Raw genomic sequence first — 25,757 nt, forward strand, 5'->3', positions numbered from 1 at the left:
CCGCACTCCCCGGGGCCTCCCTTCTTCAGTCCCCCGTCCATCTCCAGACCCCTCCCCCAACTGCGAGCTCCTCCCCCGCCACGGCGGGGTGGGGGCGTCGAGGGGGCGGGGCGCCGCGCGGCGGCCGGCGGGGAGGGGGCGTCGCGGGGCGGGGCTTGGAGGCGGTGGCTGCGGCGGCCGCGCGCGAGGGTTCGGAGGTACCAGCGGCGCGCGGCTCCGGCTCGGGACGCCTCGGGCTCGGGCTCCGGCTGCGGCTACTGCAGCGGCGCCCGCGCTCCGGTGCGCTCCGCCTCCCGGGCCCGCCGCGGAGCGCAGTTCGCGCGCCCGCCGTGCGCCGGCCGGCTCCTCTCCCCGAGCCCGCCGCCGCGATGGGAGCTGCGCGGGGAACCCCGAGCAGCCTCCGCCGGCTGCCTCTGCTCAGCGTCCTGCTGCTGCCGCTGCTGGGCGGTGAGTCGCGGCGAGCTGCGGGAGCGGGGCGCGAGAAGCGCGGGAGCCCCGCGGGCAAAAGGGGACACCGGGGAGGTGGCTTTGGGTGGCTGGGCCAGGCAAGACACTCTGGGGTGGTGGCGAGGTCTCGGTGGGCGCGAGGTCTCGGCGGCCGGTTTGGCTAACCCCCCACGGACTCGCTCGGGGCCCCTCTCCCTTCGCGCCCGTGAGGACACGTTTCCAGCCGCCACAGAGTTTTCCCGGTCTGAGCGGAGAGTTTGCTCGGGAACTGCCGGGAGTTGCCGGCTCCCGGGCCCCGGTGGCGAGTTTCTTTTCGGGAGGGAAACGACTCCCTTCTACTTGGGGGGGCGCGGTGAGGTGGCTGGCGGCGGGGGAGACGGAGTTCCCCCAGTAGTCTCAGCCTAGGTGAGGGGGGCCGGCCTGGGGCCGGATGCGGGACCGACCTGCGACGCGCAGAGCGCGGAGCTTTGTTACCTACGCCGGCCAGACGCTCCCGGCTTCCCTCCTCCAAGTTCCCGGGCCAGACTGGGACTCCTGATGGCCCTGCTGGTGCGGGCGGAAGAAGGGGAGAATTAGGGGCCGCCCCGTCTCCTCCAGTTCCTGGGCCCGAGCCCTGAGCCCACTCCCAGCCGGGTCGAATCTGGGGAGCGGAGAGTCCGAGGCTGTCGCGGTGACTAATGTGTGAAGGCCGCTGCCAAAATCGGGCATGGCCGGCCTGCAAAGGTGCGGACGGGGTTTGTTCTGCTCCTTCCTGGATTTCCATCCTGTCTCTCCGCACCGAGGAAAGAAAATCTCTCATTCTACGGACAGAAAGGCAAAAAGAGTTCATTCTGCCCTTTCTTGGAGGGCCTCAGCGTTTTGATGAGGGTGTGGCCGGTATCTACAGGGCAGACAGGACCCGACACCCCCGCTCCCCGCCCCCCCAGCCTTTATTTCCTGACTTGGTCACACCTGAGAGTCACCAATGAGGTGTTGAAGTGCTTTACGGGAAAGCACCAAGCTACCTGCACACCCCCAACAGCCTGGACTGGAAATATGTCCCCCACAACACACACACACACACACACACACACACACACACACACACACACACACACACATATATATTCTCTCTCTCTCTCTCTCTCTCTCTCTCTCTTTCTTTGGTAATGATCCTGGCAGCAGCCCTTTCTGGAGGAACTCTGCCCAGGACACCTGGTCCTAGCTTATCACTTTCCTCTTTCTTGGAAGAGTGGCCATAGAGAGGGTGGGGGTAGAGAATAGCCTTTTCTGACATCTCCCTTGGCTTGCCAGCTGTTGGGAGGTTCTGGTGCTTATGGAATCAACATCTCCCCCACCCCTAGTTAAATGGAGAGGTAATTGTAACTCAAGACGGAGAGGTAGGAACAGGCTCCAGGGATTCGTAGGAGGTGTTTCTGGAGCTGCCCTGTGTTCCTTGTGATGTGTAGGGTGGTTATTGCTCATGGCAGAACCCACATCTGCTCCCAGAGGAAGTATGGAAGTTTTTTTGCGCAGCCAGGATCGGGGGCCCAGCCATATGGGTGAGCAGCTCCAGCTCCCAGGCTTCCCAGGTCGGTGGCTGGGTTTGGGTGTGTGCGTCGCCTGATTTGGCTGTCTTCCCTGCTGATGTTTAGAGTTCTGGAGTCAAGGGGAGATTCTGGTGGGGACTGGGCCCTTGTTCGTTCAACAAATGCTAAATTCCTAAATTCCTTGTGTGAGAAGATGACTCTGATGTTAATCGATGTTAATCCGGTGACGGGTGTTTAGCATAGAGGGGGGTCTTGGGGGAAGTTAGGGCAGGCAGGCTGAGGGCTTGGGACTGGAGGTCTGGAATCTCCTCGGGGGGTGGGGAGATGTCTTGTGCTCAACAAAGGAACATTTTAATGAGAGCCTTAAATCAGTTCCACCAAATGTGCCTTGGTGTGGAACCTGTCCATGTGCTGTAAACAATTTCAGCCGAGGCTAAGGCGCCTGCTGTCTTCTGGTGAAATCCGGGGACTCAACCCACCCCCAGACGGCATGACTTCAGGGGGCAACGATTTTTTAATAGATTATAGTAGATTTTTCCATCTTACTGTTTAACTGTGTAATTAACTGGAGTTTTAGTGAGACCCTGCTGTTAATAAGGCCGGAGTGAGGGACCTACTCTGGCTAGGTTTGTGGATTAGACCATTTTGAAGTTTGGGCAATTATGCTGTAAATGGCTGAGTAGCTTTCCAAACTTTGAGATCCCTGTTGTGATAAATACGGCGGAGGGGGGAAGAGAGGGCTTGGTGTTGAAAATCTGGGAGTCTTATCACCAGCTGTTTGAGTGGTCAGTTGTGGTCACTACCTATCACCATTCCCATCTCCCCTCTCTGGGTTCTTCCTTCCAGGCTCTTGTGTCTTTTGGGCAGATTGAGTTGTCACATTCAGAGATAGGCTGTCCTGTGGATTCCTTGAGGCTCTGCAGCCTGTAATTCAGGCCTAGGAGTTGCTTTTATCAGTGACGGGTTTCCTCAGTTGTTGGGAAGTACCTGCTGTGGGAGGGCAAGGGTAGTCTGTGCACATCACTTGCTGAGGGATCTGATCACACTCCTGGTGTTCAGAGCGGGGCTGAATGGTGGAGAGAGCTGTGCAGGCTGTGTATTTGGCAAAACAGCAACTTGAAGTCTTTGACAGGCCCGGTGGCCCTGGGCAAATTTCTTGACCTCACAGTTTGCCTCCTCTGTAAAGGGACTTAACTTTCTGGAGTTGTGCAGAGGATTAAATGTAATGAAGTCTATAAAGGGCCCCTTTCTTGTTCTTCCCTCTCCTGGGGTATGCTTCCCACATACCTTTCCAGCCTCACAAGTCACCCCCAACCAGAAACATTTTCCACCTACTGGACCTTCCATTCCAGCCCAGCTAGTCAATTTACCATCCCCTAAGACATGTGTGGTTTCTCAGACCTTTCTTTCCTCTCAGGCCAGTCCTTGGTATGTGTTGCCTCCCCCATCTCTCTCTTGCCCGGCCCCACTTCCACTTTTGTCCCCAGAGCTGTCCCATTCTCCTGCCAGAAAGACGCCTGTAGAACTTTTGGACTCTGTCATTCTTAGGACATGTCCATATTTTTGTCCCATTTGAGTTTTAACTTTCTTTCTTTCTTTTGTTTATTTACTTTGAGAGAGAAAGGGAGAAAGCCATTAGGGAAAGGGCAGAGAGAGAGGGAGAGTGAGAGAATCCCAAGCAGGCTCTGCGGTGACAGCAGCGAGCCCATCGCGGGGCTCGAACTCATGACCCGTGAGATCGTGAACTGAGTTGAGGTGGACTCAACTGAGATCGTGACTGAGAACTCAGTCACTCAGCTGACTGAGCCACCCAGGTGCCCCTCAAGTTTTAACTTTCTAAAGTGCCCCCCTTGTCGAATTCTTTACAGTATCATTTAAAATGAGTCCTTTTCTAGGCTTATTAAAAATGAACCTTTTGGGTACAAGGCAGAGCAATCAAGGGCAGAAGTAAACATCCCCTTTACCTCCGAGGTGTTGGGGGTCCTGTACCCTTTCCACCTTCTCTGGGTTGGGGCTGCTTGTTGTTCCTCCTTGTACCTGCTCTGCCAGGACTGAATCAAGGGGTCAGACCATCGTTCCCTGTTTCTGGGCTGTCCATTCTTTGTTGATGTGCTAGGGCTTCTGGCTTTCCCCAGACATTCTGGGCAGGGGTAACCACTTCTACATGTGAAGCTGGCCTGCCTCAGAGTCTAAAACTGGGAGCTGTATAGGGGCCATTCAAAATAAGGCCCACAGAAAAGTGGCACCAACACTCCCTGGGAGCACAAGTCAGAATTCCAGTCTGCATTTAATAAGCTCCCCAAGGTGGGGCAGCTGGGTGGCTCAGTCAGTTAAGCATCCAACTTCAGCTCAGGTCATGATCTCCTAATTCGCGGGTTTGAGCCCCTCTTCAGGCCCTGTGCTGACAGCTCAGAGCCTGGAGCCTGCTTTGGATTCTTTGTCTCCCTCTCTCTCTGCCTCTCCCCTTCTCTCTCTCTCTCTCTCTCTCTCTCTCTGTCTCTCAAATAAACATTAAAAATAAGCTCCCCAAGGTGACTGTACCCCAAAGTTCCAGAAGCTTTCAAATTAGGGACCCTGAATCTTGAACAGTATTTGAACATTTACCTTAAATAATTTTTAATTCATGGGAACTCTGGTGTGACATGTGCACTTAAAAATTACCTCACCAAAAAAAGAAAAAAAAATTACCTCACTTTGGGTTGAATTTGAGTTAGATTTTGTCAGGAAACCTGTCCATTAAACGTGTGACTCCAGAAGGTGTGCGGCAGTAAGTGTGATATTCAATTCCTCCTGGAGCCTCAGCTTTTCCTCGAGGAGCGTATGTCTCATTTTATAATGAAAGTCAGCGGAGAAGTTGGATTTGTTAGGCAGAAATTTCGTCGGTGGATGACTTTTCAGGAATACATTTGATTCATAAAGGGAGGCGGCGTCTCTGTTGGGCTTTGGCGATGGTTGTTGAATCTTTGGAAGACTTCATGTTTTGGAGTGAAGGGGTTTGTGTGTTTGTGTCTAAGCCAGTGGGGCTTCTGTGAGACTCATCTGGGATGGACGTTGGCCGGTTCCGACTCTAATATTTGAGCCAAGAGCAGTTTGGGGCCAGGGATTCAGTCTTTGGTGTTTTCCTGATGGAAGAAAGGGTCATGAAACAGGGCTGGGTGTCCTTGGCCTGCATCCCTCAGCCTCCTCTGCCCTTCCTAGCCTCAGTAGCATGCTTTTCTGCTCTGTGCCCCTGGCACTACCCCTGGCAGAGCCACATGGAGGGGTTACAGGTTCAGGGCCACGCTTGCTGGGGGGCGGGGAGGGCGGGCTCTAGCCTTGCCTTCGAGCTGGCTGCCTGCCTCTCTTTTGGATTCCTGCTCTGGCCCCCCCCATCGCCTGGTCCTTTTGTCCCCAAAGCTGCCATGGTGACTGGGTTAGAGTCCTGTCTTGGGGTTCTCTGAGTTCACCGCTGAGTGCACATGTGGCCCTGCTGAGCCCCTTGGCGCTTTGGTGGAGCTGGCACAGAAGCTGCTACAGCTAGTCAGTGGTTTGAGGAAGCCCTCTGCAGTGTGTCACTTTTTCCATCCTCTTCTCTGCGTTCAGGCCTTTTCCCTCCCAGTAATGCTACACAGGCGGCAGTGGGGCAGGGAGGAAGCTTTGCTGGAAGGGCTGACACGCGCAGGCGCCTTTCCCCTCTTGCAGCTTGGATTGGGGTCACCAAGCTCCGGTGTCCCTTTGTGTGATGACACTGACTGAATACACAGGTGAGTGGAACGCAGTCTAGTGGGTGTCCTGTGGATCCCAAGTTCCTGCCAGAAGCTTAGACCCCGATGAGCAAGGCTATGCAGCTGCTGGGTTAGGTGGGTATTTAATGGCTGGAAACTAGGTCCAGAGTTATGGGGGTAGGGACTGTGAGTCACACGTTAGGAAGATGTAGATTTCTGGTCCAGAGACCACCAGGTAATACAGAAGGAGGGCAGGTAACCAGAGGACCTATTTAAACTTTGAGCTGTCTGGGCCTTACGGTCGACCTGGTCCTGGCTCAATTGCTGCCCATCCGAATCATCGGGGAAGGAGTCAGAAAAGGCATTTTCCTTCCTTATTTGTTAGGTTCTGTTGTAATTTTTGAATAGCCAATCCAGGCATGGCTCACATCTCAAAAGGAAATGGCATCTTAAAATTGCTTCCCAGGAAAAGTAAAATAAAATTGTTTCCCAGGAGATTCTTACCTACATTCAGGTTTGAGAACCACTGGGTTGCCATAAGGAGTTTGTCCGTCCAAAGTGGAGGCGTGGTGATGAGAAGGGTTGGTATTGATATTGAGGGGCTTAGGATGGGGTCTGTTCCAAATGTATTTGAGTGTTTTCTGTGGGTGAAGCTGTCTCAGGTGGGGTGGGAGGCAGGAAGGAGACACGATAGAGAGATGTGAATCACGTCAACTGCAGCAAAAGACACCACTTGGTAAAATGCTGAATAGAAGACCATTCTAGAATGTGTAGGAGAGTAAGTCCATGATGCAGGCGCAAAAGGGTAGTAGAAGGGCTTCAGAGAAGAGAGAGCATTGAATTGCTAGTAGATGTAGGCTGTGGTGACCGATCAGAATGACAAAAAGGCATCGTACCAGGAGTCTGAAAACTTAGGTGGTTCTTGTCTAACATCACACACATCAATGTATGATAAAGGAAGAGAAGCGACATCTGTGGTCCTGTGACACCTGCTTTTCTATATTTTGGTCCATGCTCAATTGCCGCCTAGCCACATGACCTCGAGCTGGTGAATTAACCTTTCCGAGACTCAGTTTCCTCATCTGCAAAGTACAAGTGCTGAGGAAGTTATGATGTAGTACTCCCACCGGAGGTGGTTGACCCAGGGGTGCAGTCCCTCTGGTCAGCTCCGATGTCTGTTCCCAGAGACTGTCCTGACCCTTTGTCTCCTCTTAATGTGTCAGCCTTTGTTTCCAGTCCTCAATCCCTAGCATGGTTTGCAAGGCTCAACAAAGTTGCTCTTGACGGGCAGCTTTAGAAATGGTTTCCTCATTTGAGAGCACAGATTGTCTAAATGGGTCTCAGTATTCCAACAGCAGCTCAGAAATGTGAGCACGGTCACTTCGCATTTTCTGGTGGGAACTCTTCCCCCTCCGTCCTAGTACCAGATTCTCCCAGGGTGCTCAGTGCTGGTGTGGAGTCACCATCTCCCTCGGCATGCTAATGTTCTTCTGGGGAGAGGGTAGGAAGCTGTGCTTCTTGCAGCTTAGGCAGACTTTTATGATACCCAAGGGAGGGGCTTTGGTCATCACAGAATGGCTGTGGGGTTTCCCCAGTCAGTTGCTCTGGGTCGCTTGGGTGAACTTCTACCAAATACCATGGGGAGGTTCCCAAGGTACGATGTGGTCAGGGATGGAGGGCTCTCCCCTGTGGGTGGTTAAGGAGGTCAGAGTAGGCAGTAGCATGCACTGCTTTCCCCCCAGGAGACACACTGGCTCTTTTTTGCCCCTTGTGGGGCGCCGTTGGTGAGGCAGTGAGGAGAATGATTGTTTCTTTGGGGCATGGATGGCTGAGATGTCCCAGCAGCTAGCTCATAGAGTGCCCTTGTGCAAATTAGAAATAGGCACCCTTTCTCCAAGTGAATGCAGCCCTGCATCAGGACGCAGGGCAGCCAGGTCAGGCTGTGTGCTGACAGCTCAGAGCCTGGAACCTGCTTTGGATTCTGTGTCTCCCTGTCTCTTGGCCCCTCCTCTGCTCACTGTCTGTGTCTTTCTGTCTCTCAAAAATGAATAAACATTTAAAAAAATTAAAAAAAAAAAAAGGACACAGGGCAGTATTTCGGTATTAACACCTTGGCTGGGCATCTTGAGCAGTGCACAACCTGAATAGTCATATGTGGCTGTCCCATTGGAATGAGTGTCTCTTTGCTTCTCAGCTGATGGTCCAAGATGATTTTGGTGACCTCTAGTCTAATACTATGTCTTAGTTGAGCCATTTTCACTACTATTCACCTCCCTCCTGTGGTGGTGGGGTGGGACACTGCTGCTCTCATCCCACACTGTAGGAGAAGCCTGGGAGGTGGGGGCCCCAGTGCTGTACCCACTCCATATTATATGTCTGTAGTTGCTGGGGTCTTGGTCTGTGTCTAGGCTCCTCCCCTAACCCAAGATTTTACTGCCTTGCACATGCAGGCTTCTAATGCCTTATGTAATAATTAATAAAGAAGGCTGGCTGAATCTTCAGGGAAGAGGGCCTGCTCAGGCCACATCTCATTAAGAAGTATCAGGCTTGCCTGTCTCCTGTGTCCTCTTTCCCTGGGCACACTGGGGGCCTCCAGTGGCTCCAGGTAAAGTGTGTAGGCTTGCCTATTTTAGAGGAAATCCTGCAAGAGTGGTGGTATCACTTTAGTAGCAAAGATGGGTGTTGGTGGGCTTGAGTTCTCGGTACCTGGAGGTGTGAGGTGTACATCCCTCCTGAGGAGGGCCTGGGAGGGAGACATGGGCCCTGCTCCCACATTTGCCACAGACTTCTCATGTGATGTTGGGCAAGTCCCACCTTCCGCTCTGGCCTCAACTTGAGGACACAAGACCTTGGAAGACCTTTAAGGTGGTTGTCTTTGGGGCTCACCCAGCGTTGCCATATACAACGTCCAGCTGTGTTTATTTTTTTTTTAATTTTTTAAATGTTTTATTTATTTTCGAGAGAGAGAGAGAGAGCGAGAGCGAGAGAGCACATGTAGGGGAGGGGCAGAAAGATAGGGAGACGCAGAATCTGAAGCAGGCTCCATGCTCTGAGCTGTCAGCACAGAGCCTGATGTGGGGCTCGAACTCATGAACCATGAGATCATGACCTGAGTCGAAGTTGGACTTAAGTGACTGAGCCATCCAGGTGCCCCCACCTGTGTTTCTGTTACATGTTACACGCCCTCCTCCTCACCCTTGGTTTTAGAGAGAGGACTTTAAGGGCTGCATTTTGTTCTGGAGTCTCTAGTGCATGGGCACAGATGTGTTTAGACTCGATCAACTGGTGATGTGGGTATTAGGGTTTAATTCTTGGATGTGAAGGGGAATGGAGAAGTTTGAGTAAATTTTGGAAAGGTTTGGGAAAGAATTCTTACGAAGAAAAAAAAAAGGAAGAGTTTTTATCTGAGTAAAAGAAGGCAGAAACTTACCTGGTTGGTCCTCAAAGTACTGGAGGGACTAGTGCCTTGGTGAGGAACACCTTTTCGTTTGTACAGAAGGGGGAACCACTGAAGGGAGCCTTTAAGCTGGAAGGAGGGGCTGGGTGTGCTTTGGGAGAGCCTCCTCTGTAATCCCAACAAGCGGACCTACCTTTGCAGTTGACAGAATGCTTTTGCTCACACTGACGTTCGATCCTATTCCCAAGGCTCACAGGTATGCAGGATGAGGGCGGTTGGTTTTTTTTTTTTTTTTTTTTTTTTTTTGGTGGGGGGAGGCGGGGTAAAAGGATGGGAGGCATTTGACAGGGAAACTGAGGTACAAAGTATGATCCACTCAGGACTGCAGAGCTGGTAAACGGGAGAGCTGATTCTGTGCTCTCATATATCCTAGAGGCTATGAAGTGTTACACACACACATGCCTTGGAGTGGGGTGAACTCAGAGTGGGCTGAATGTGGGGGAGTGGATTTGGCAGGTGACATAACTGTCTGGGTGGGGTTTAGGAGCAGTCCTGTTAGAGGATCGGGAGCCTTTGTTCTTTCTGCGTAAGGAGTTGTATCAGTAACTTATGCATGCAGAGATCTTTTGGGCCACAGCATTCAAGATTGCCAATTTTTCTTGCTCTTATAAATTTTTGTTGTTGTTGTTCTTACAAAACAGCAAGGTTGAGGTTTTCAATGGCCCATTCAGAGGCTTGTGTACATGTTAAAGTTTTTAATTATAGTCAGGCTATGTAATCTAGAAGTCCAGAACACCGTGCCCGAATCCCCACGATTTGAGCTTTTCTCATGAACCTCTGAGTCCTCCATCTCTTCCGCCTGGTGCTTCTGGAAGGTCACGGGCAGTTACAGGCCCTGGCTTGCAGGTGTATTGCCACATTCCAGACCAGTGTGCCTGCTGGGAGTTGCACACTAAGGTTATGCTGTGGTGGAGACCACGTAGGTGGTAACAGAATCATCACTGCTGTGGATAATAGAGTTGCTGCCTCTAACTACTTTTGTACAGATGGATGAGCCCACACTTGGTGGTACAGGCCCTGGCACATAGTAGGGACATGATGGATGTAGGTTTCCCTTTCATGTCTGACTTTGGAGGCAGGTCTTTTAATTTTCAAGAGATTTCAGAATTGCTTGGACAATGACCAATGACAGTCGAGGAGATGTACGTTTTTTAGTGCCAGGTACATCTCCCTTTAGCTGAGCTGTGAACCACTCTTGGCAATCCTGCTAAGTTTGTTCTTCTGCTTCTGAAATTCTAGGATTCCAACATGGGAACCTGTATCCTATCATTGAAGGGGACAAAGTGGTATTTGGCGTTCTGATTCTGTTGTAGCTCGTCTGTTCAAAAACAAGAGAAGGTTCCTTTAGGTCAGCAGGTCCTTAAAGAGGGGATGTGCTAGGATAGCATGTGAGATCCCAAGGTCATTTCCAGCTACCTGAAAAACAAAATTCACAAAGAAAATGGTTGTCTTGTAGCCTTAGAGGGGGAAAAAACCAAACCAAAACAAAAAACCAGTAAGAAGTGCTGTTGGTCTCACAGCGCCAGCTACAAAGAGCAAACCATCCTATCTGTTTGGTTAATTTAGCAGATTAACCCGTTGTTAAACTGACCAATTTAGAAAATGCCCAACTTGCAAGCAGCTTTGTGCCTGTGATCCAGCCTGTGATCCTGCCTGTGATCCGAGCTCCTCCTCCACCGCAGGGGTCCGGGCCTCCTGCGGGAGGAGCTTCCAGGGGGAGGAGGGGCTGCTGGGCCCAGGAACAGCCCCGGGGGGCCTGGAGGAGGATCTCTGTCTGCTCCTTACCACTCCCCTCTTTCTGAAAAATCCTTAAAACAAAAGACTTTTTATTTAGTAAACACACACCCTGCCTCGTTGAAGTGTCTTGAGTTTGTTGGTACAGTACAGGCCGAGGGGTGGCGAGTTTTCCCTTCATTGTAAGGGACTGGGGTGCTTCTCTGGCCTCGCATGCCTTTTTTTCCCCTCTCTTTACCTTTGTTTCCGGGGCCATTTGAACAGGGTCTGAGAGGTCCTGCAGAGCTGGCCTGCTGTGTCTCTCTCCTTGAGCCTCCCTGTGAGACTTACTTTCCCGGGCCCCCCTGGAGCTGTTGCCAGCAACCCAGAAAGGAGGCAGGGGAGCTTGGGCCAGCCGGGGCCGGGCTTGGGTGGCACCCCTCTCTGTCCCCTTCCCACCCAGCCCAGATCAAAGGAGCCCTCCTCAGGGAGCGGGGAAATACCTCTCCCAATAGCCCCACCAGTGAGTAAACAGCCAGGGCCTCTTGTAGCTTTTGAAGCGGGGTGCTGCAGGCCTGGAGGAATGCAGAACATTTCACTTTAGGAGTGGACTTAGGTTTCCACTGCTTTCGGTATTTGCAAATTTGAAACAAATGCCCTCATTTAGCAGCAGGCAGGCTGGGCAGTAAACGGGGGCTGTTTAAGGGCGTTTATGGCGGTCACAGGTATTTGTGGGTAGAGGGACCCCAGCAGGTTTGGAAAAGGACAGAAGGTTTATGGTTAGGTGGGTTGTACAAAGACCTCAGCCAGGTCTCTGGTGGAGGGTTGTTGTTAGGTGGGCTTTGTCATAAAAAGCATTGCTGCCTCCTGCCCACCGCCCCCCCCCCCCACCAGGAAGTATCTCTTTCTGGCAAACAAAGGGGGTTGGGATGGTGTTTATCCCCCTGAGGCTGATGCTAAGGGCCTTGTCCCTCTCCCCTCTAGTTTGGCTGCCAAAGTATCAGATTTCCAGTGAACCCTTCCTTCTTCCACCCCCGCAGCTTGAAAGGCTCATTAAATGTGCTTTATATATAACAAGTTGGCTGAGAGGTTCCCCCTCACTTCCAGCCAGTTTTGTGAGGAAGGAGCTAGGAAAACCTGTTTTCCTTTTGTTGTTGTTTCTGGAAGTAGATCTGTGAAGGAGCAATTGCAAAAAGACCCGGATTTTAGCAATCAGCCAAGCAAGTGTTACTTGCCTTTGATGGGACTGCTTAGCTGGGGATGGTCTGCCTGAGGCCTGCTGGGTGCCACCGCCCCCCTCCCCGGGAAATTCAGAAATTATTTAAGAACTGAGTTCTGGCTTCACAACTTGCTCCTGAGAGACCCTAGGTCTGTTCACCTCTTTGAGCCGCAATTTCCCCTTTTGTAGGAGGATAAAGGTAATAATACCAATCCCATGAGCGTGCTTGTAAAAATTAGGTGAGATAGTACTGTCTTTCATCACAACTCTAAGGTGCTTATTTTTCAGTTTCACATCTTTGAAACCGGATGGTAACACGATTGTGTGGTATTGTGTCCTAGTTTAACTGGGACCATTTCCTTTTCGTGTAACACAAAAAACCGTGCATCTTAATGTCGGTGGCATCTTTGAAATTCATGTGTATGTGAAGGACTTAGTCTGTCTTAGAGTGAATGCTCAATCAAAGATAGTTTAACGTGATGACAGTGATTTATTTACAGGGCTGCTTTTGTTTGCCACCCACCAGTAACTTTCAGTAGAAACTATTTTCCTTTTAGTCTGGCACATAAATAACAAATGATGCTTAAGGCATAAGGCATCATGCTAGGTTGTGTATGCGTGTGAGGGTGTGTGTGTGTGTGTGTGTGTGTGTGTGTGTGTATGGTGGGTACTTTAAGTCCTTAGAAGGCAAGAGATGTCTAGAAAAGGAGGTGGATGTCCCTAGGAGGGCAAACAGTCTATTATGGAAAGAAAATGCCTCTCTGATGGTCGAGTCTCCATTTAAAAAGGCTGAGCTATTCCTGGGGGAGACTAGAGACTCACTCCAGGAACGGATTGTCTGGTAGGCAAGTTGAGACTGAACCAGAAGAGAGTAATTAACAAGGCAAGGGTGCAGAGAAGCACCAAAGAGGGGGACACAGTAAATGCCAGGCACTCAGAGGATGGAGATGTGAGTGGGGCAGGCAGGAGACAGACAATGGTGGTAGCATTTTCTTCGCCTCCCAGGCTGCACAGTTGTGTGGGGTTGATCCAAGCTTTGTGGAGACAGCGCTGCTGTTCCTTCTGCTTTGTGCTACTCAGGCACTTACTCAGTGGCACCTTTTCCCTTCAGGATGGAAGTGGCCCAGAGGCTGAGGAGCTCATCCCTTGGTTGAGTTCTGGTTAATTTGATGGTAGCATGGATTAGGTGTGGGGTTGGGGTTTAGACTGTAGACAAAAAGAGAAAGATATGTCTGTTTTATACGTATTCGTGAATGTTAAGAGCAAAACTCCCCCCCCTTTTTAATAGATTGCTGTGTAGATTTGTGTTCCAAGCCTTCCAGATGTTCACTTCTCTAGGCTTAGCCATTCTACCTTATAGGGGTTTCAGAATGCATTCTTTTGGTGTTTTCTAGAAGTTTAACTCTTGGTAGCTGTGCCCAACTAGGAAAGGGGCTGGTTAATGGATCACTTTTGGAAGGCAAGAACTCAGAAGTCGCAGGGTCTAGGAGACCCAGCCCTTCTATGCGCTTTTTTTTTTTTTTTTTTTCCACTTTCTGTTGGCTTCCTTTGGGAGTGTTTTGAAGAAGAATAAGCTATTGTAGCTGATGTGTCTTGAACAATCAGGAGGAATGGTGTTGAGGTTAAGAAAATTCCAGTGCTCTTTTCCTAAAAGCCTTTGATGTGCCCGTAAAGGCATTTTTGATGATAAAAACTTATTTGAGAGGCCCTTTGAAACTCAGTGTGAATTTTCTTCTGGGGAAGCCAATCTTCCCATCTTCTCTGCCCTGTGAGGATTGAGAGAGGCAGTGGTTCTTTTCAAACCAGGTCAACAAATACTTTGAAGCCTTTTTATATCCAAGGCACTCAGAGAGATACCTATGGGCCCTCAGTTGACCTGAGTTTAGCCAGTTGCCCAGTTTGGGTCTAACACTGCCGGTTCCTTATTTACATCCATGAGCAGAAGAGCCGAGGAGGACTTGGATGGACCTATGTGGGTCTCTTGCCAGCTGCTGGCCTTGGGGGTGATGGCTCTGGCAGCTGAATTAACAGCTGCTTGTTCTGGTCCAGGCGGCTGCCTCAGCCCTGGGGAGAGGTGTTGATCAGGCTGATGATCAGGCTGACCGGGCAGCAAATCCCCCTGAGCCCTAGGTTGGAAGTAAATGAGTTAAAAGTTGCTCTTAGACTCCTGACAACTAGCTTTCAGTTTTTGCAGCCAACAGAGAACTCTGAAAACAGGGTGTAAATTGGGTTATTTACACTGCCTCAGTTTTTGTTGCTTCCATGAAGTTGGTGAAGGAGGGCATGAATCCAAGTGAGCTTTTCAGGTTCTTGGTCGCCCAGTTCCGCAGGTACCTGGCATCAGGTGAAGAGGAGGTGTGGGGGTGGGCGTGTCAGGGTGTAATGCCCTTGAATGCAGGATGTGTGGTGACCGGACAAGCCTTTGAGGTGCCTGGGACCAGCCCCTTTCATTAGATCAAAGAAATACCTTTTGTTTTCCCTCCGCTCACACTTTCCTCTGCCCCGGAGCCAGAGTTGTAAAGAGGTGGAGTTGTGAGGGTCTGCATCTGGTGGCGGGGGTGGTGAGTGGAGTAGGGGGCAAAGGGGACGGGTCTTCCCTCATGCTGAGCACTTCCTGCCCTCTGCTCCCGCTGCCCTGGGTGTGCAGGGGTCTGCTTGGGCTAGCCTGGGCACCTCAGGCTCTGCTGGGCCACTGCCCGGTAGGGCCCTGCCTGAGCTGGGCTGTAAGCTGGTGAAACCAGCCACACAAAGACGGATTTCACTCCAGGCTAAGTGTTTTGTTGCTGAATCATTTGCATTCATTAAAAGTAGTGAAGGGCGAGTGATATTTAAGGCAACACGACGGGTTTGCTGGAGGCCTATGCCTTAGAACCTCATTAAGAATTCTTGGGGCGGGGGAGAGGATGGGTGCAGCTCATTCAAAGCTTACTTAACTTCTGGCTGCTTTGGGCATAGGCCAGCTACTAAAATATGAAAAATGTTTGCCCAGCAGCCCCCAGAGCTTGGCCAGACTGCCCTGGCCAAAGAAAACACACACTTACAATTCATTATTTAGCCTCCTCCTGCGAGCTTGCTCGTGTCTCTTCCTCCCATGGGACCTTGCTGAGTAGGGGGCACAGGGGGGCGGGGAGTGCAGGAAGACTCCTACCTATTTTTAAGGGGAAGTTTGGCCGAAAGCAAGCGCTGTCTATCCGCCCCCCCCCACCAGCCCGCCCTCCCTCCCCCCTCCCTTCCCTAGGTTATTTCTCTCATTCCCTACAGACAGATTTTAGGGTGTTTCTGAGGATTTGCTATTTGAAACAGCACCGTCACAAATGTCCTTGTACCCACCTTTACCCTTATGCTTGTGTGTCTGTAGGATAAATTCCCAGAAGTGGAGCTGCTCTGTCAAAAGATACGGACATATCAAAGTGGCGTGCAACATTTCGCATTTCTGTAATTTTTCTCAGGAGGGAGTTCATAGCTTTCATCAAGTTTCTGAATCACCACTGTGCAGTAGGCCTGTGAAAATCACACGGGGTAATGTGTGAAAACTGGTAAGCGTGGCTCAGGTGTGGAGCATTGCCAGGGGGAACCAGAGAATTTACTGGCTAGGCTGGGACATTATTAATAGCTATGCCAAGAGAGCCACGTAAGTCAAGGTTGTTCTAGGTAACTTGGGAGTGTGGTAGCCCATTGCCCACCCAGCTTCCCATTCCCTCATTTCTGAGGCCACATATGGCCTTTCTTCTACACCATGCCGCTCTAAATTACCCGCTTCTCTCTATTTTCCATTCTGTCAGATGTGTTCAGTGGCCCCCCAGCTTGACAATGAACTTAGTAGGGTGGCTTGAGTTTCTGTCGTCTGTTTTTCCCCAAGCCCAGTGACCCTATCCCAGATGGTTGCTCAAGAAGTTGGATTCTGCAGATCATAATCCTAGTCTTGGAAGCAGTTTCACTTTTCTGGACTCCATCTCTTCATCTGTAGGATGAGAATGATAATGTCCACCTCATATGGCTATGATGAGAAGGTCTTTGCAGTAAAGTCTGTGTGGGGGCGGGGGTGGGAGGGGTGTTGTGCTGTTGCCATTGTTTTGTGGCGGTGAGCTTCAGGGACACTTACAACTTCTCACTGACATATATTTGGGAGCCTTTAGGCTCTGCACGCTGTCTGGTTTTTTTTCCCCCCGCCTCTCCCTTTGTTACTCTCTCCTTAATTGCTCTCCTATCTGTTCCCTTCCCTTCTATCCCATGCCCGTGGCTTAGTTCAGCCCTTGTCATTCCTCCCTTGGAAGACTGCTGGAGAAAAAGAAGTGATTTTTTTTGAAGGCAACCTCTCTCCCTCCTGCTCAAAAACATCACGAAGATACGTACTTTATGCAATCTGAGATTTAAAAAAAAAAAAAAAAAAAAGATGAGAAGCAACAAAAAAAGTCAGATGAGAAGCAACAGACCAAGATGAAAAGGAAGCCAACCAAGAAGGGTGAGGAAATAGGGGACTGGCTGAGATAACGAATAAGTACAAGGAAACAAAAATGCAATAGCAGAATTAAGTTCCCAGCGTAATCTTTAAAGGGCCTCATGGGCACTATGATTAACCTAATCAATGCCATGTTGTTGGTAGCTCTCAGAATTCAGAGGAAAAAGTGTAGGGAGATGAAAATGATGACAAAAATAAAAAATGTGATAATTACAGAAATAGATTCAAGATGCTAAAAAACAATGAACCAAGGGCACCTGGGTGACTCTGTTGGTTATGCGTCTGACTCTTGATTTCGGCTCAGGTCATGATCTCATGGTTTGTGGGTTCGAGCCCCATGTTGGGCTCTGTGCTGACAGCTCAGAGCCTGCTTGGGATTCTCTCTCTCTCTGCCCCTCCCCCTTCTCTTTCTCAAAATAAATTTAAAAGTTTTAAAAAAGTTTCATGCTTTTTTTCCTGAGACAGACCTAAAATAGTGACAAAGTTTGTTTTCTTGTTCTTTTTCTAACTTGAGATGAATAGCCTAATTTATTTCATTATTTAGGAAATGATTTAAGATTATTAATTTTCTTCCAAACACAGCTTTGAAATTAATTTGAAATGAAAACGTGTAGAATTGATAAGTTAAGGTCCTTGCCTGGAAAAAAAAAAAAAAAACAGTAAAAAAAGCTTCGGCAAGTTCAATCAAGAAAAAGAAAAGGTCAATATTAGGTAAACCAAGAAAGGAAAAAGAGGCTTTAGCCTCATTCTTGGCTTTACAGCAATTTCTTGAGCACCTACTAGGCACCTGGTAGACACTGGGGACAGGCAGCAGGGAATGAGCTGGATCTCACTGTTCAGTGAAGAGGACGTACGGAAATGTGTAGTGATAATCACGCCTGTGATCATCGCGATGGAAAGATTAAAAAAATTTATCACGGGTTACCATGCCATGCTAAGAAGTCTATGCAAGGAAAACAAAAATTACGGAATTTTATTCAGAAACCAATAGAATGACTAAATAGGCCAGTATCTATTGAAAACAATTGAAAGATAATAAAAACAGCTAAACAAAACCCAAAACTGTTATATCTGAAGGCGCTGACAGGAAATTTCAAAAATTGTGGAGGATGGGGCACCTGGCTGGCTCAGTTGCTATAGCATGTGACTCTTGATCTCGGGATCGTGAGTTCGAGTCCCACATTGCGTGTAGCAATTACTTTAAAATCTTTTTTTTTTTTTTTAAATGCTGAGGATATAGAACCTTATGATGCAAAGGTTGTCATCCAGCCAAGGAACAGATGGATGGTCACCCCCCACCTGTCACAACATTGATATAACCTTGCTTCTAAATGCTGACTGACAGTGCAGAAAAGAAAAGCAGACTGCTCAGAGAAATATCGATGTAAAAGTAATATAAAGTACTGTCAAATTGAATCTTATAATATGTTACAGGATAACATACTATAAACAACTAACCGATTTATTTCAAAAATGCATGGGTAATTTAATCAAACACAATTCATTAAAATAAGTCACACAGTGATGCAGTTGTGTCAATAGATTCAAAAGTGACATTAGATACAAATTAACATCGGTTCTTGATTTTTTAAAAATTTATTTTTAAAAGTTTATTGAGAGTGCTCGCTTCGGCAGCACATATACTAAAGGTTTATTGAGAGAGAAAAGCAGGGGAGGAGCAGAGAGAGAGAGACAGACAGACGCAGTCACTGCAGAGCCCCATGTGGGGCATGATCTCATAGTTTGTGGGCTTGAGATCTGTATTGGGCTCTGCACTGACAGCTCAGAACTTGCTTGGGATTCTCTCTTTCCTGCTCTCTGTCTCTCTCATTCTCTCAAAATAAATAAATAAATATAAAAAATTCAAACCACAGTCAACATTATACTTAAAAATGAAACTGTAGGTGGGTGATGGGTATTGAAGAGGGCGTCTTTTGGGATGAGCACTGGGTGTTATATGGAAACCATTTTGACAATAAATCTCATATATTAAAAAAAAATGAAACTGTAATGCTGTTCTCGTTAAAATAAAGAAGGCAGAGGTGCCTGGGTGGCTCAGTCGGTTAAGTGTCCAACTTCAGCTCAGGTCATGATCTTGTGGTTTGTGGGTTCAAGCCCCATGTAGGGCTCTGTGCTGATAGCTTGGAGCCTGGAGCCTGCTTTGGATTCTGTGTCTCCCTCTCTCTCTGCCCCTCCCCTGCTCACGCTCTGTCTCACTCTCTCTCTCAAAAATAAATAAACATTAAAAAAATTAAAAATAAAGAAGGCATTACACCAAAAAAATAAAATCACTATTTTAACATTATTCTGGAAATTCTAGTTGAATTAATACTGTAAGAAATATGAAAGTCAAAATAAAGTTAATGTCTTTTGCAGATGGCATCATTTTTTTTTAAGTAGGCTCCACACCCAACATGGGGCTCAAACTTATGACCCTGAGACCAAGAGTCACATGCTCTACCAACTGAGCCAGCCAACTGCCTTGATTTTTACATGTATAGCTCAAGTATCAACTGAGAACCATTAGAATCAACAAGAGAGTTGGCTCATTTGGCCAAATACAAAACTACACAAGACCCAGAAATTTTGCTACTTATCAGCAAGTAACCTTTTAGAAAATACAAAGAAAACGCTTAATCACACTCACAAAAATCAACAAAAATATAATGCTCCAGGCATAAAGCAATATCATGGAAACTATATGTTGATGGGGTCAGTAAATTTCATCTGTCTCCCCTCTGAATTTGGAACCAGTGGAGGCAGGGATGGGGAAGACAAGACAGACACAGGAATTGGACAGATGGAAATCAATGTATCATCTTTATTATTGATAAAGGCTAGGTTGAGGAACAAGATTTAAATCTGAAAAGGATAAGCTTGTCTGATTCATCCCTGAATGTGTGTGTGTGTATTTGTGTGTGTGCGCGCGCGCGCGTGTGTGTGTGCGTGTGTGTATGTGTGTATGGTGTAGGCCTATACAAAATGTGTCTTCCCTGCAGGGCGCGGGTCCCCTAAGTGGGTGGGGGAGGAAGGGTTAGAGCCAACATGGAACATGGCAGGGTTGGAGCCTAGAGCCTAAGTGGGCGGGGGAAGAAAGGAGCCTACGTGCCCAATCAGACTCCCTGAGGTTTATAGGAGTGGCGTACCACTGGCACCCTCTGTAATGCAATAGAGAGGAGTTATTCCTTCTTAAGTCTTCCTCCTTTTGCTCTCTGAAGTCACTGGAGCTTAAAGGCCCTGTCCCTATATGCCTGGGGGTGTGAGCACCTGGGAGTGTGGCTCTTCCCTCCAGGGAATGGGCAAAGCTCTAGGTCAGTGATTCCTGCTTCCACTTCACTGACCACCCTACTCCTTTGTGGATCCTTCTAGGACACCTGGAGAGCGGGGTAGATTTCTCCCTAGAAGGCTCTCAAATGGATCAAAACAGGATAGTATTTAAATGAATTCTGAGGAACTCTGTACCCAGGGGTGAAAATTCATTTCCTATCTATTTCCTAACCCAAATCATATGCAAACACCTTTTCTTCTGAGAATTTACCAGCTGAGAACAGGAACTTTTTTTTTTAGTGTTTATTCATTTTTGAGAGAGAGAGCATGAGCAGGAGAGGGGCTGAGAGAGGGAGACACAGAATCCGAAGCAGGCTCCAGTCTCTGAGCTGTAGCACAGAGCCTGACATGGGGCTCAAACCCACAGACTGTGAGATCATGACCTGAGCTGAAGTTGGATGCTTAACCAAAGGAGCCACCCAGGTGCCCTGAGAATAGGAACTTTCATTGCTTTGTTCACTGCTGTATTCTATTCCCAGCACTTAGAACAATGCCTGGCACATGGTAGGCATTAAGTAACTTAATGCCCATTCTTAGGAGGGAAAAATATAACATGTAATGCAGAAAAGGCCTTATAGTCTTGATCTTATTGTTTATAAGTAAATAAGGAAAAGGTAGACAACCAAGTTGAATAGGAAATGGACAATAAAAAATTCAGCCAACCAATAAATACACGAAAGATTGCCTTATCTTGTTAAGGATGAACTAAATGTCTCCAGTGAATTGCAGATTGCAACAAAGCATTATTTCATGTCTCTCAAATTGGCAAAGATTAATAAGTATCAGGGTGGTAAGGCTGCATAAATTGGCACAACCTTTAGAGTCATTTGTCATTTATCAAAAACTTGAAATTGTATTCTCTTTGGTCCAAGCTGGGGGGGGGGGGGGCTCTGTTTCTAGGAAGTATCCTGCAAGCACTCGCATTATCAGTGTGCTTAGGTGCCTGTACAGAGAAGTTTAGTTGGAGCATTGTTTGTAATGGCAAAATATTAAGCCATCTGAATGTTCATGATTAGGATGCTGGACAAATAGATCATGGGTCATTGACACAGTGAAATAATACACAGTAGTTGAAATGAGTGAACTAGAACCATTTAAACAGACATGGATGGGAAGATATCTGTAATTAACTGTAAGGCAAAAAAAGCAAGTTATAGAATAGCAGGTGTTAGGCATTGCATTATGTCCCCCCAAAGGTTATGTTCAAGTCCCAAGTCCCAGTATCTGTGAATTTGACCTTATTTGGAAATAGGAACTTTGCAGATGTAATCAAGCTAAGGTGAGGTCATTAAGGTAAATTCTAATCCCCTGACTGGAGATACCCTTATGAGAAGAGAAGAGACATGGAGACACACGCAGAGAGGAAAGACGGCGGCCGTATGAAGGAGGCAGAGACTGGAGCGAAGCGTCTCTAAGCCGAGGAGCACCAAGGGTTGCCAGCAACAGCAGAAGCTAGGAGAGAGGCATGGAGTAGACTCTCCAAAGCCTCCAAGGAACCAATCTTGCCAACACCTTGTTTTCACCCCTCGGCCTCCAAAACTGTGAGAGAATAAACTGCTGTTTTAAGCCACCCAGTTGTGGTTATTTGGCACAGCAGCCCTAGGAAACAAATGAGACAGGTATGGCCATTATCCCATAATCATGCATTCTGTGGGTGCACCTGTTGCCCTGTCCATGACAAAGCGCTGCCTCAGTCCGTCTTGTACACTAACAACCACTTTCTCAGAAGCAGGAACCCACTAGCGTGGTGATTTTTTTTTTTTTTTTTTTTTTTTTTGTCAGGGGATGGCATGAGCAGGGTAAATTTGTATCGCATCTCCTTTGCCACCTCCTCCAGTACTTGCCTGCTGTGTTCCCCCTCATTCGTCTCTGGTAATTCTGCATCCTGAACTACCCAGAGTTCTCTGACCACGCTTTGTCTTTGTGTTTTAGTCTTGTTCTATTTGCCAAGCCCCATTCTTTGTTAAAAGTTTGATGAGCCTTCTTCCAGGATTCTTCTCACTCCCCTGTCCCCCCACTTTGAGTTAGAAAGCTTATGCATCCACCCCACCATGCTGTGGTGATAATGTGGTAAAGCCTTGATTATGGTAGGGTGTCCTTTGCAGCCAGATGACCTGAGATTTGAATCCTGCATTTGGCACTCACCTTGCTGCGTGACCTTGAGCAAGTTGTTTTACCACTCTGTGCCTCAGTTTCCCCATCTGTGCAACGGGGATCAAAGTATCTACTTCTACAACGGGCGGTTGTAAGCATTAACAGGCTAATATGGTTAAAGTGCCTGGCACATAGTAAGCGGTCAGTAGGTGTTAGCTATTACTGTAATTATATGTTTACTTGTCTGACTCCCCCACTAAACTGAGATACTTAAAGGCAGTAATTGTGTGTTTTTCTCTCTCATCCCCAGTGTCTTGCAGAGTACTTGGCACATGGTAGGCTCTTGATAAGTGTTTGTTGAATTAATAATGATAATTAACATAATTGCCTACGAGGATCCCATATTGGGCCTTGACCCTCTACTTATTCCACAACATGCCGGGATAATGGCGCTAAATATGGCTCAGTAAAACCAGCACAGATCAGTTGGTGTTTCCTGAGCACCTCCAACGGGGAAGGCACCTGCAGTGGAGGGGACAGATGAGTGTGAGGCCAGCCCTGTGCTCAGGGAGCTTAGAATCTAATGGGGAAGACAGGTGGTAAGCACAGGAAATGTTAAATGACAATATGAGGTTGTAATAAGCATTTGTGAGAGCAATAGAAGACACAGGATGTACATTCACAGTTATTGTTTCACTTGGTGGCACGTTGTTATCTAACTTCCTCCTTGTTTTCCAAGTTCATCCTAGAAAGGTTCTTAAACGTTTTAATAATGAAACTTAGGTCTAGAGGTTGCATCAGGTTCAGATTTGATTTTTTTTTCATGTGTACTTCTCTTAAATTTTTTTTTTAATGTTTATTTATTTTTGAGAGAGACAGAGACAGAGTGTGAGTGGGTTAGGGGCAGAGAGAGAGGGAGACACAGAATCCGAAACAGGCTCCAGGCTCTGAGCTGTCAGCACAGAGCCCGACGCGGGGCTCGAACTCACGAGCCAAGAGATCATGACCTGAGCCGAAGTCGGGCACTCAGCCAACTGAGCCACCCAGGCACCTGTCATGTGTACTTCCCTTAGTAGACACATAACTCTGGTTGTCTCTCTGGAATTAGCAGCCATCAATAATCATTGCTAGATCCATTATTTCATTAGGAGTTGTAAAATGGTGATATATTTATCATCTGGAGACTCCTGTAAAAACAAATCTCCCCTCATTGACTGTTATCCTGAAGTATAGCTGTTCAGAAAGGGAAAATAAAGCTTGATGCTTAACCAGTTTTTAAAATAATGACTTGGTTTTCTAGCATCCTTCAGAGGTGATCAAGGGAAGGCTTTAGGCTTTTTTTTTTTTTTTTAAGATTTTATTTCTGAGTAATTTCTATACCCAACGTGGGACTTGGACTTACAACCCTGAGATCAAGAGTTATAGGCTCTACTGACTGAGCCAGCCAGCTGCCCAATTTGGGGCTTAAAAAAAATTTTTTTTTAAATGTTTATTTATTTTTAAGAGAGAGAGCACAAGCTGGGGAAGAGCAGAGAGAGAGAGAGACAGAGACACAGAATCCGAAGCAGGATCTAGGCTCTGAGCTGTCAGCACAGAGCCTGATGTGGGGCTCCATCCCACGAACTGTGAGATCCTGACCTGAGCCGAAGTCAGACGCTTAACTGACTGAGCCACCCAGGTGCCCCTGGGCTTTTTTAAAAACGTCATTGTGAAACATCATTATGAATTTTAAGTTATTCGGTGTGTGTAAGTCCATGTGGTTCTTACCCTTATGGTTGTTTAGACCCATCTTTGGCAGGTGGTGGTAGCCTCTTCAGGTGGGCCTTGAATTTTTTGATGTGACCTTACTAGTCTTTGCTCGTTCCCTTGTATGTGATGATGTTCCAGGCTTGTCTTGTGCATTTCCTGCCCTGGACCTGGAATCAGGCTTTTCTCCAAAGAGGAAGGGCATGAATTTTTTAAGATATTGGTCCAATTTCGGTAGAAGAGAATTATTATAATTTACACTCCCATCAGCAAAGCATGAAGCCATTTTATCCATATACTTACTAGTGTTGAATGCTATTTTAAAAATCTTGGTGTTTGTTTGATGGGCAGAATAACTCGTTCTAATTGCATTTCTTAGATTCTTAGTGCATTGCAATGTTTTCTTAATATTTGCTTTGAGAGGTCTTTATGATTTTACCATGTTAGAATTTTAGTAGTTATTATAGTTGATTTGTAACTCTATATTTCAAGACCTCTTCTGTCAGTTGCTGGAAATATTCCTAATTTGTTGTTTGCCGTTGAGAGTCGTTTACAACTTCTATTTTATGTAGTTGAGTATTTTCATTTATAAAGCATAGAATTGTCCAGGCTTCTCTTGTTGGGGCCTTACGGGATCAGAAAGCTGAAGCCTAATAGTTATCGCCGGGCATTAGCTGGCGCATAAACATTGACTCTGCCCTCCTCACCTGACTGCAGTTGTGTTCCTTGAGGCCAGAGACCTGCCTCCTACCAAGATGGTCTGGATCGTTTCTCACCCTGACAGACTCGCTCCAATTCTTGTTCGTATTGAAGGTGCCTCTGATTTGAGCAGCTTTGGGAGGGGAGGCCATGAAACTCTTAAGCCACTGCTAATCTGGTCACTGCCTGGATGCCCCTAGGGCAGTGGGCAAAACAATGCAAAGCCCCCAACAATTGGCAGCCACCTTGTGGTGCTTCACCCACTCAGGGCGACACCCCTTGAACCACAGAGCCCCACATGTTTGTATCCCGTGCCAAGGTGGCTCTGAGGCTCTGTCAGGCGGCAATGGGACAAAGTTTCAGACCTCAGGGTCTGTTCAGAGAGAACCGCTGCTCTCAAGATGGCAGAGATGGGGTGAGTGGCACTTGGCAAGTCCACGTGGCCTGTGTGAGGGATGCCAGCAAAGACCCTGCACCAGGTAGGAGATGTCTGGGATGGCCCGTAGATCCTGAAAGAGAAAAAAATAGCTCGAACATAATAATGACAATAAATGACTGCTAAGAGTCCAGACTCACATAGTGCTTAACTTAATACGTGCTAGGCACTCTTCCAAACAAGCCAAATTTATTAACATGTGACTTTACTTTTCACAAGCCTGTGAGGTAGATACGGTTATTAGCACCATTTTACACAAAAGCGGAGGCACCGAGAGGGTCGACAACTTGGACAACTTGCCTGAGGTCCTACGCTCGGTGAGTGGGAGAGTAGAAATTGAATGCAGGCAGCCTGGCTCCAGATTCTGAGCTCTGGCCCCATCTTCAGCCTGCCTGTACGTGGTAGGCCAGGGCCTTAACATTGTGTAGCTCTTCAGACATCCTGGAGGGCGCTGCATCTTTGTAAAGCCTTGCACGGCAAAGAGCAGCCAGCTCATTTTGCATATGGGGAAATGAAGGCCTGAAGAACACAGTGACTTTTTCAGAGCCAAGTCTAGGATGCAGGACTTTGTGCATTTGGTAGTTGACACTCGTTTGGCACCAAAGTCAAACTCTTTGAACCTTCTATGAACAGAATGGCCCTTAGACAGATACAAGCAAAGTGGTTGCCTTTTCCCTTTGAAAGAGGCCAAAATCTTTGCGGTCTGGTGAACGTGGGAATTTTATGACTTTTCTGGGTATACCTCAGACCTTGCAGTGGGCTCTTGAGGGCTATGTGGAGGCCTGCTCTTGGAATGTCATGGTCCGAACCCAGGCCTGGCCCCTTGTGGAGGTCAAATGCTTTGCCCTTGTGTAAGGAGCAGCACACAGAGTTCCAGAAGCACCGGGACTGCTGGGTCAGGGGTTCTGGAAAGGTTGGGTAAAAATT

At 47.9% G+C, this 25,757-nt stretch overlaps 1 protein-coding gene across 1 annotated transcript in view; it reads left to right on the forward strand.

Moving 5' to 3' along the window:
* Positions 1-204: 204 nt before the first annotated feature.
* Positions 205-25,757, forward strand: part of PTK7 (protein tyrosine kinase 7 (inactive)) — a 62,860-nt gene continuing 37,307 nt past the window's right edge. The window contains exon 1 of the mRNA XM_042986403.1: positions 205-447. Within this exon, the coding sequence (XP_042842337.1) occupies positions 369-447 (79 nt within the window). The 5' untranslated portion in view covers positions 205-368. The remainder of the gene's footprint in view (positions 448-25,757) is intronic.

Source organism: Panthera tigris, chromosome B2 (genome assembly GCF_018350195.1).
Source record: "Panthera tigris isolate Pti1 chromosome B2, P.tigris_Pti1_mat1.1, whole genome shotgun sequence".
Classification (NCBI taxonomy): Eukaryota; Metazoa; Chordata; class Mammalia; order Carnivora; family Felidae; genus Panthera; species Panthera tigris.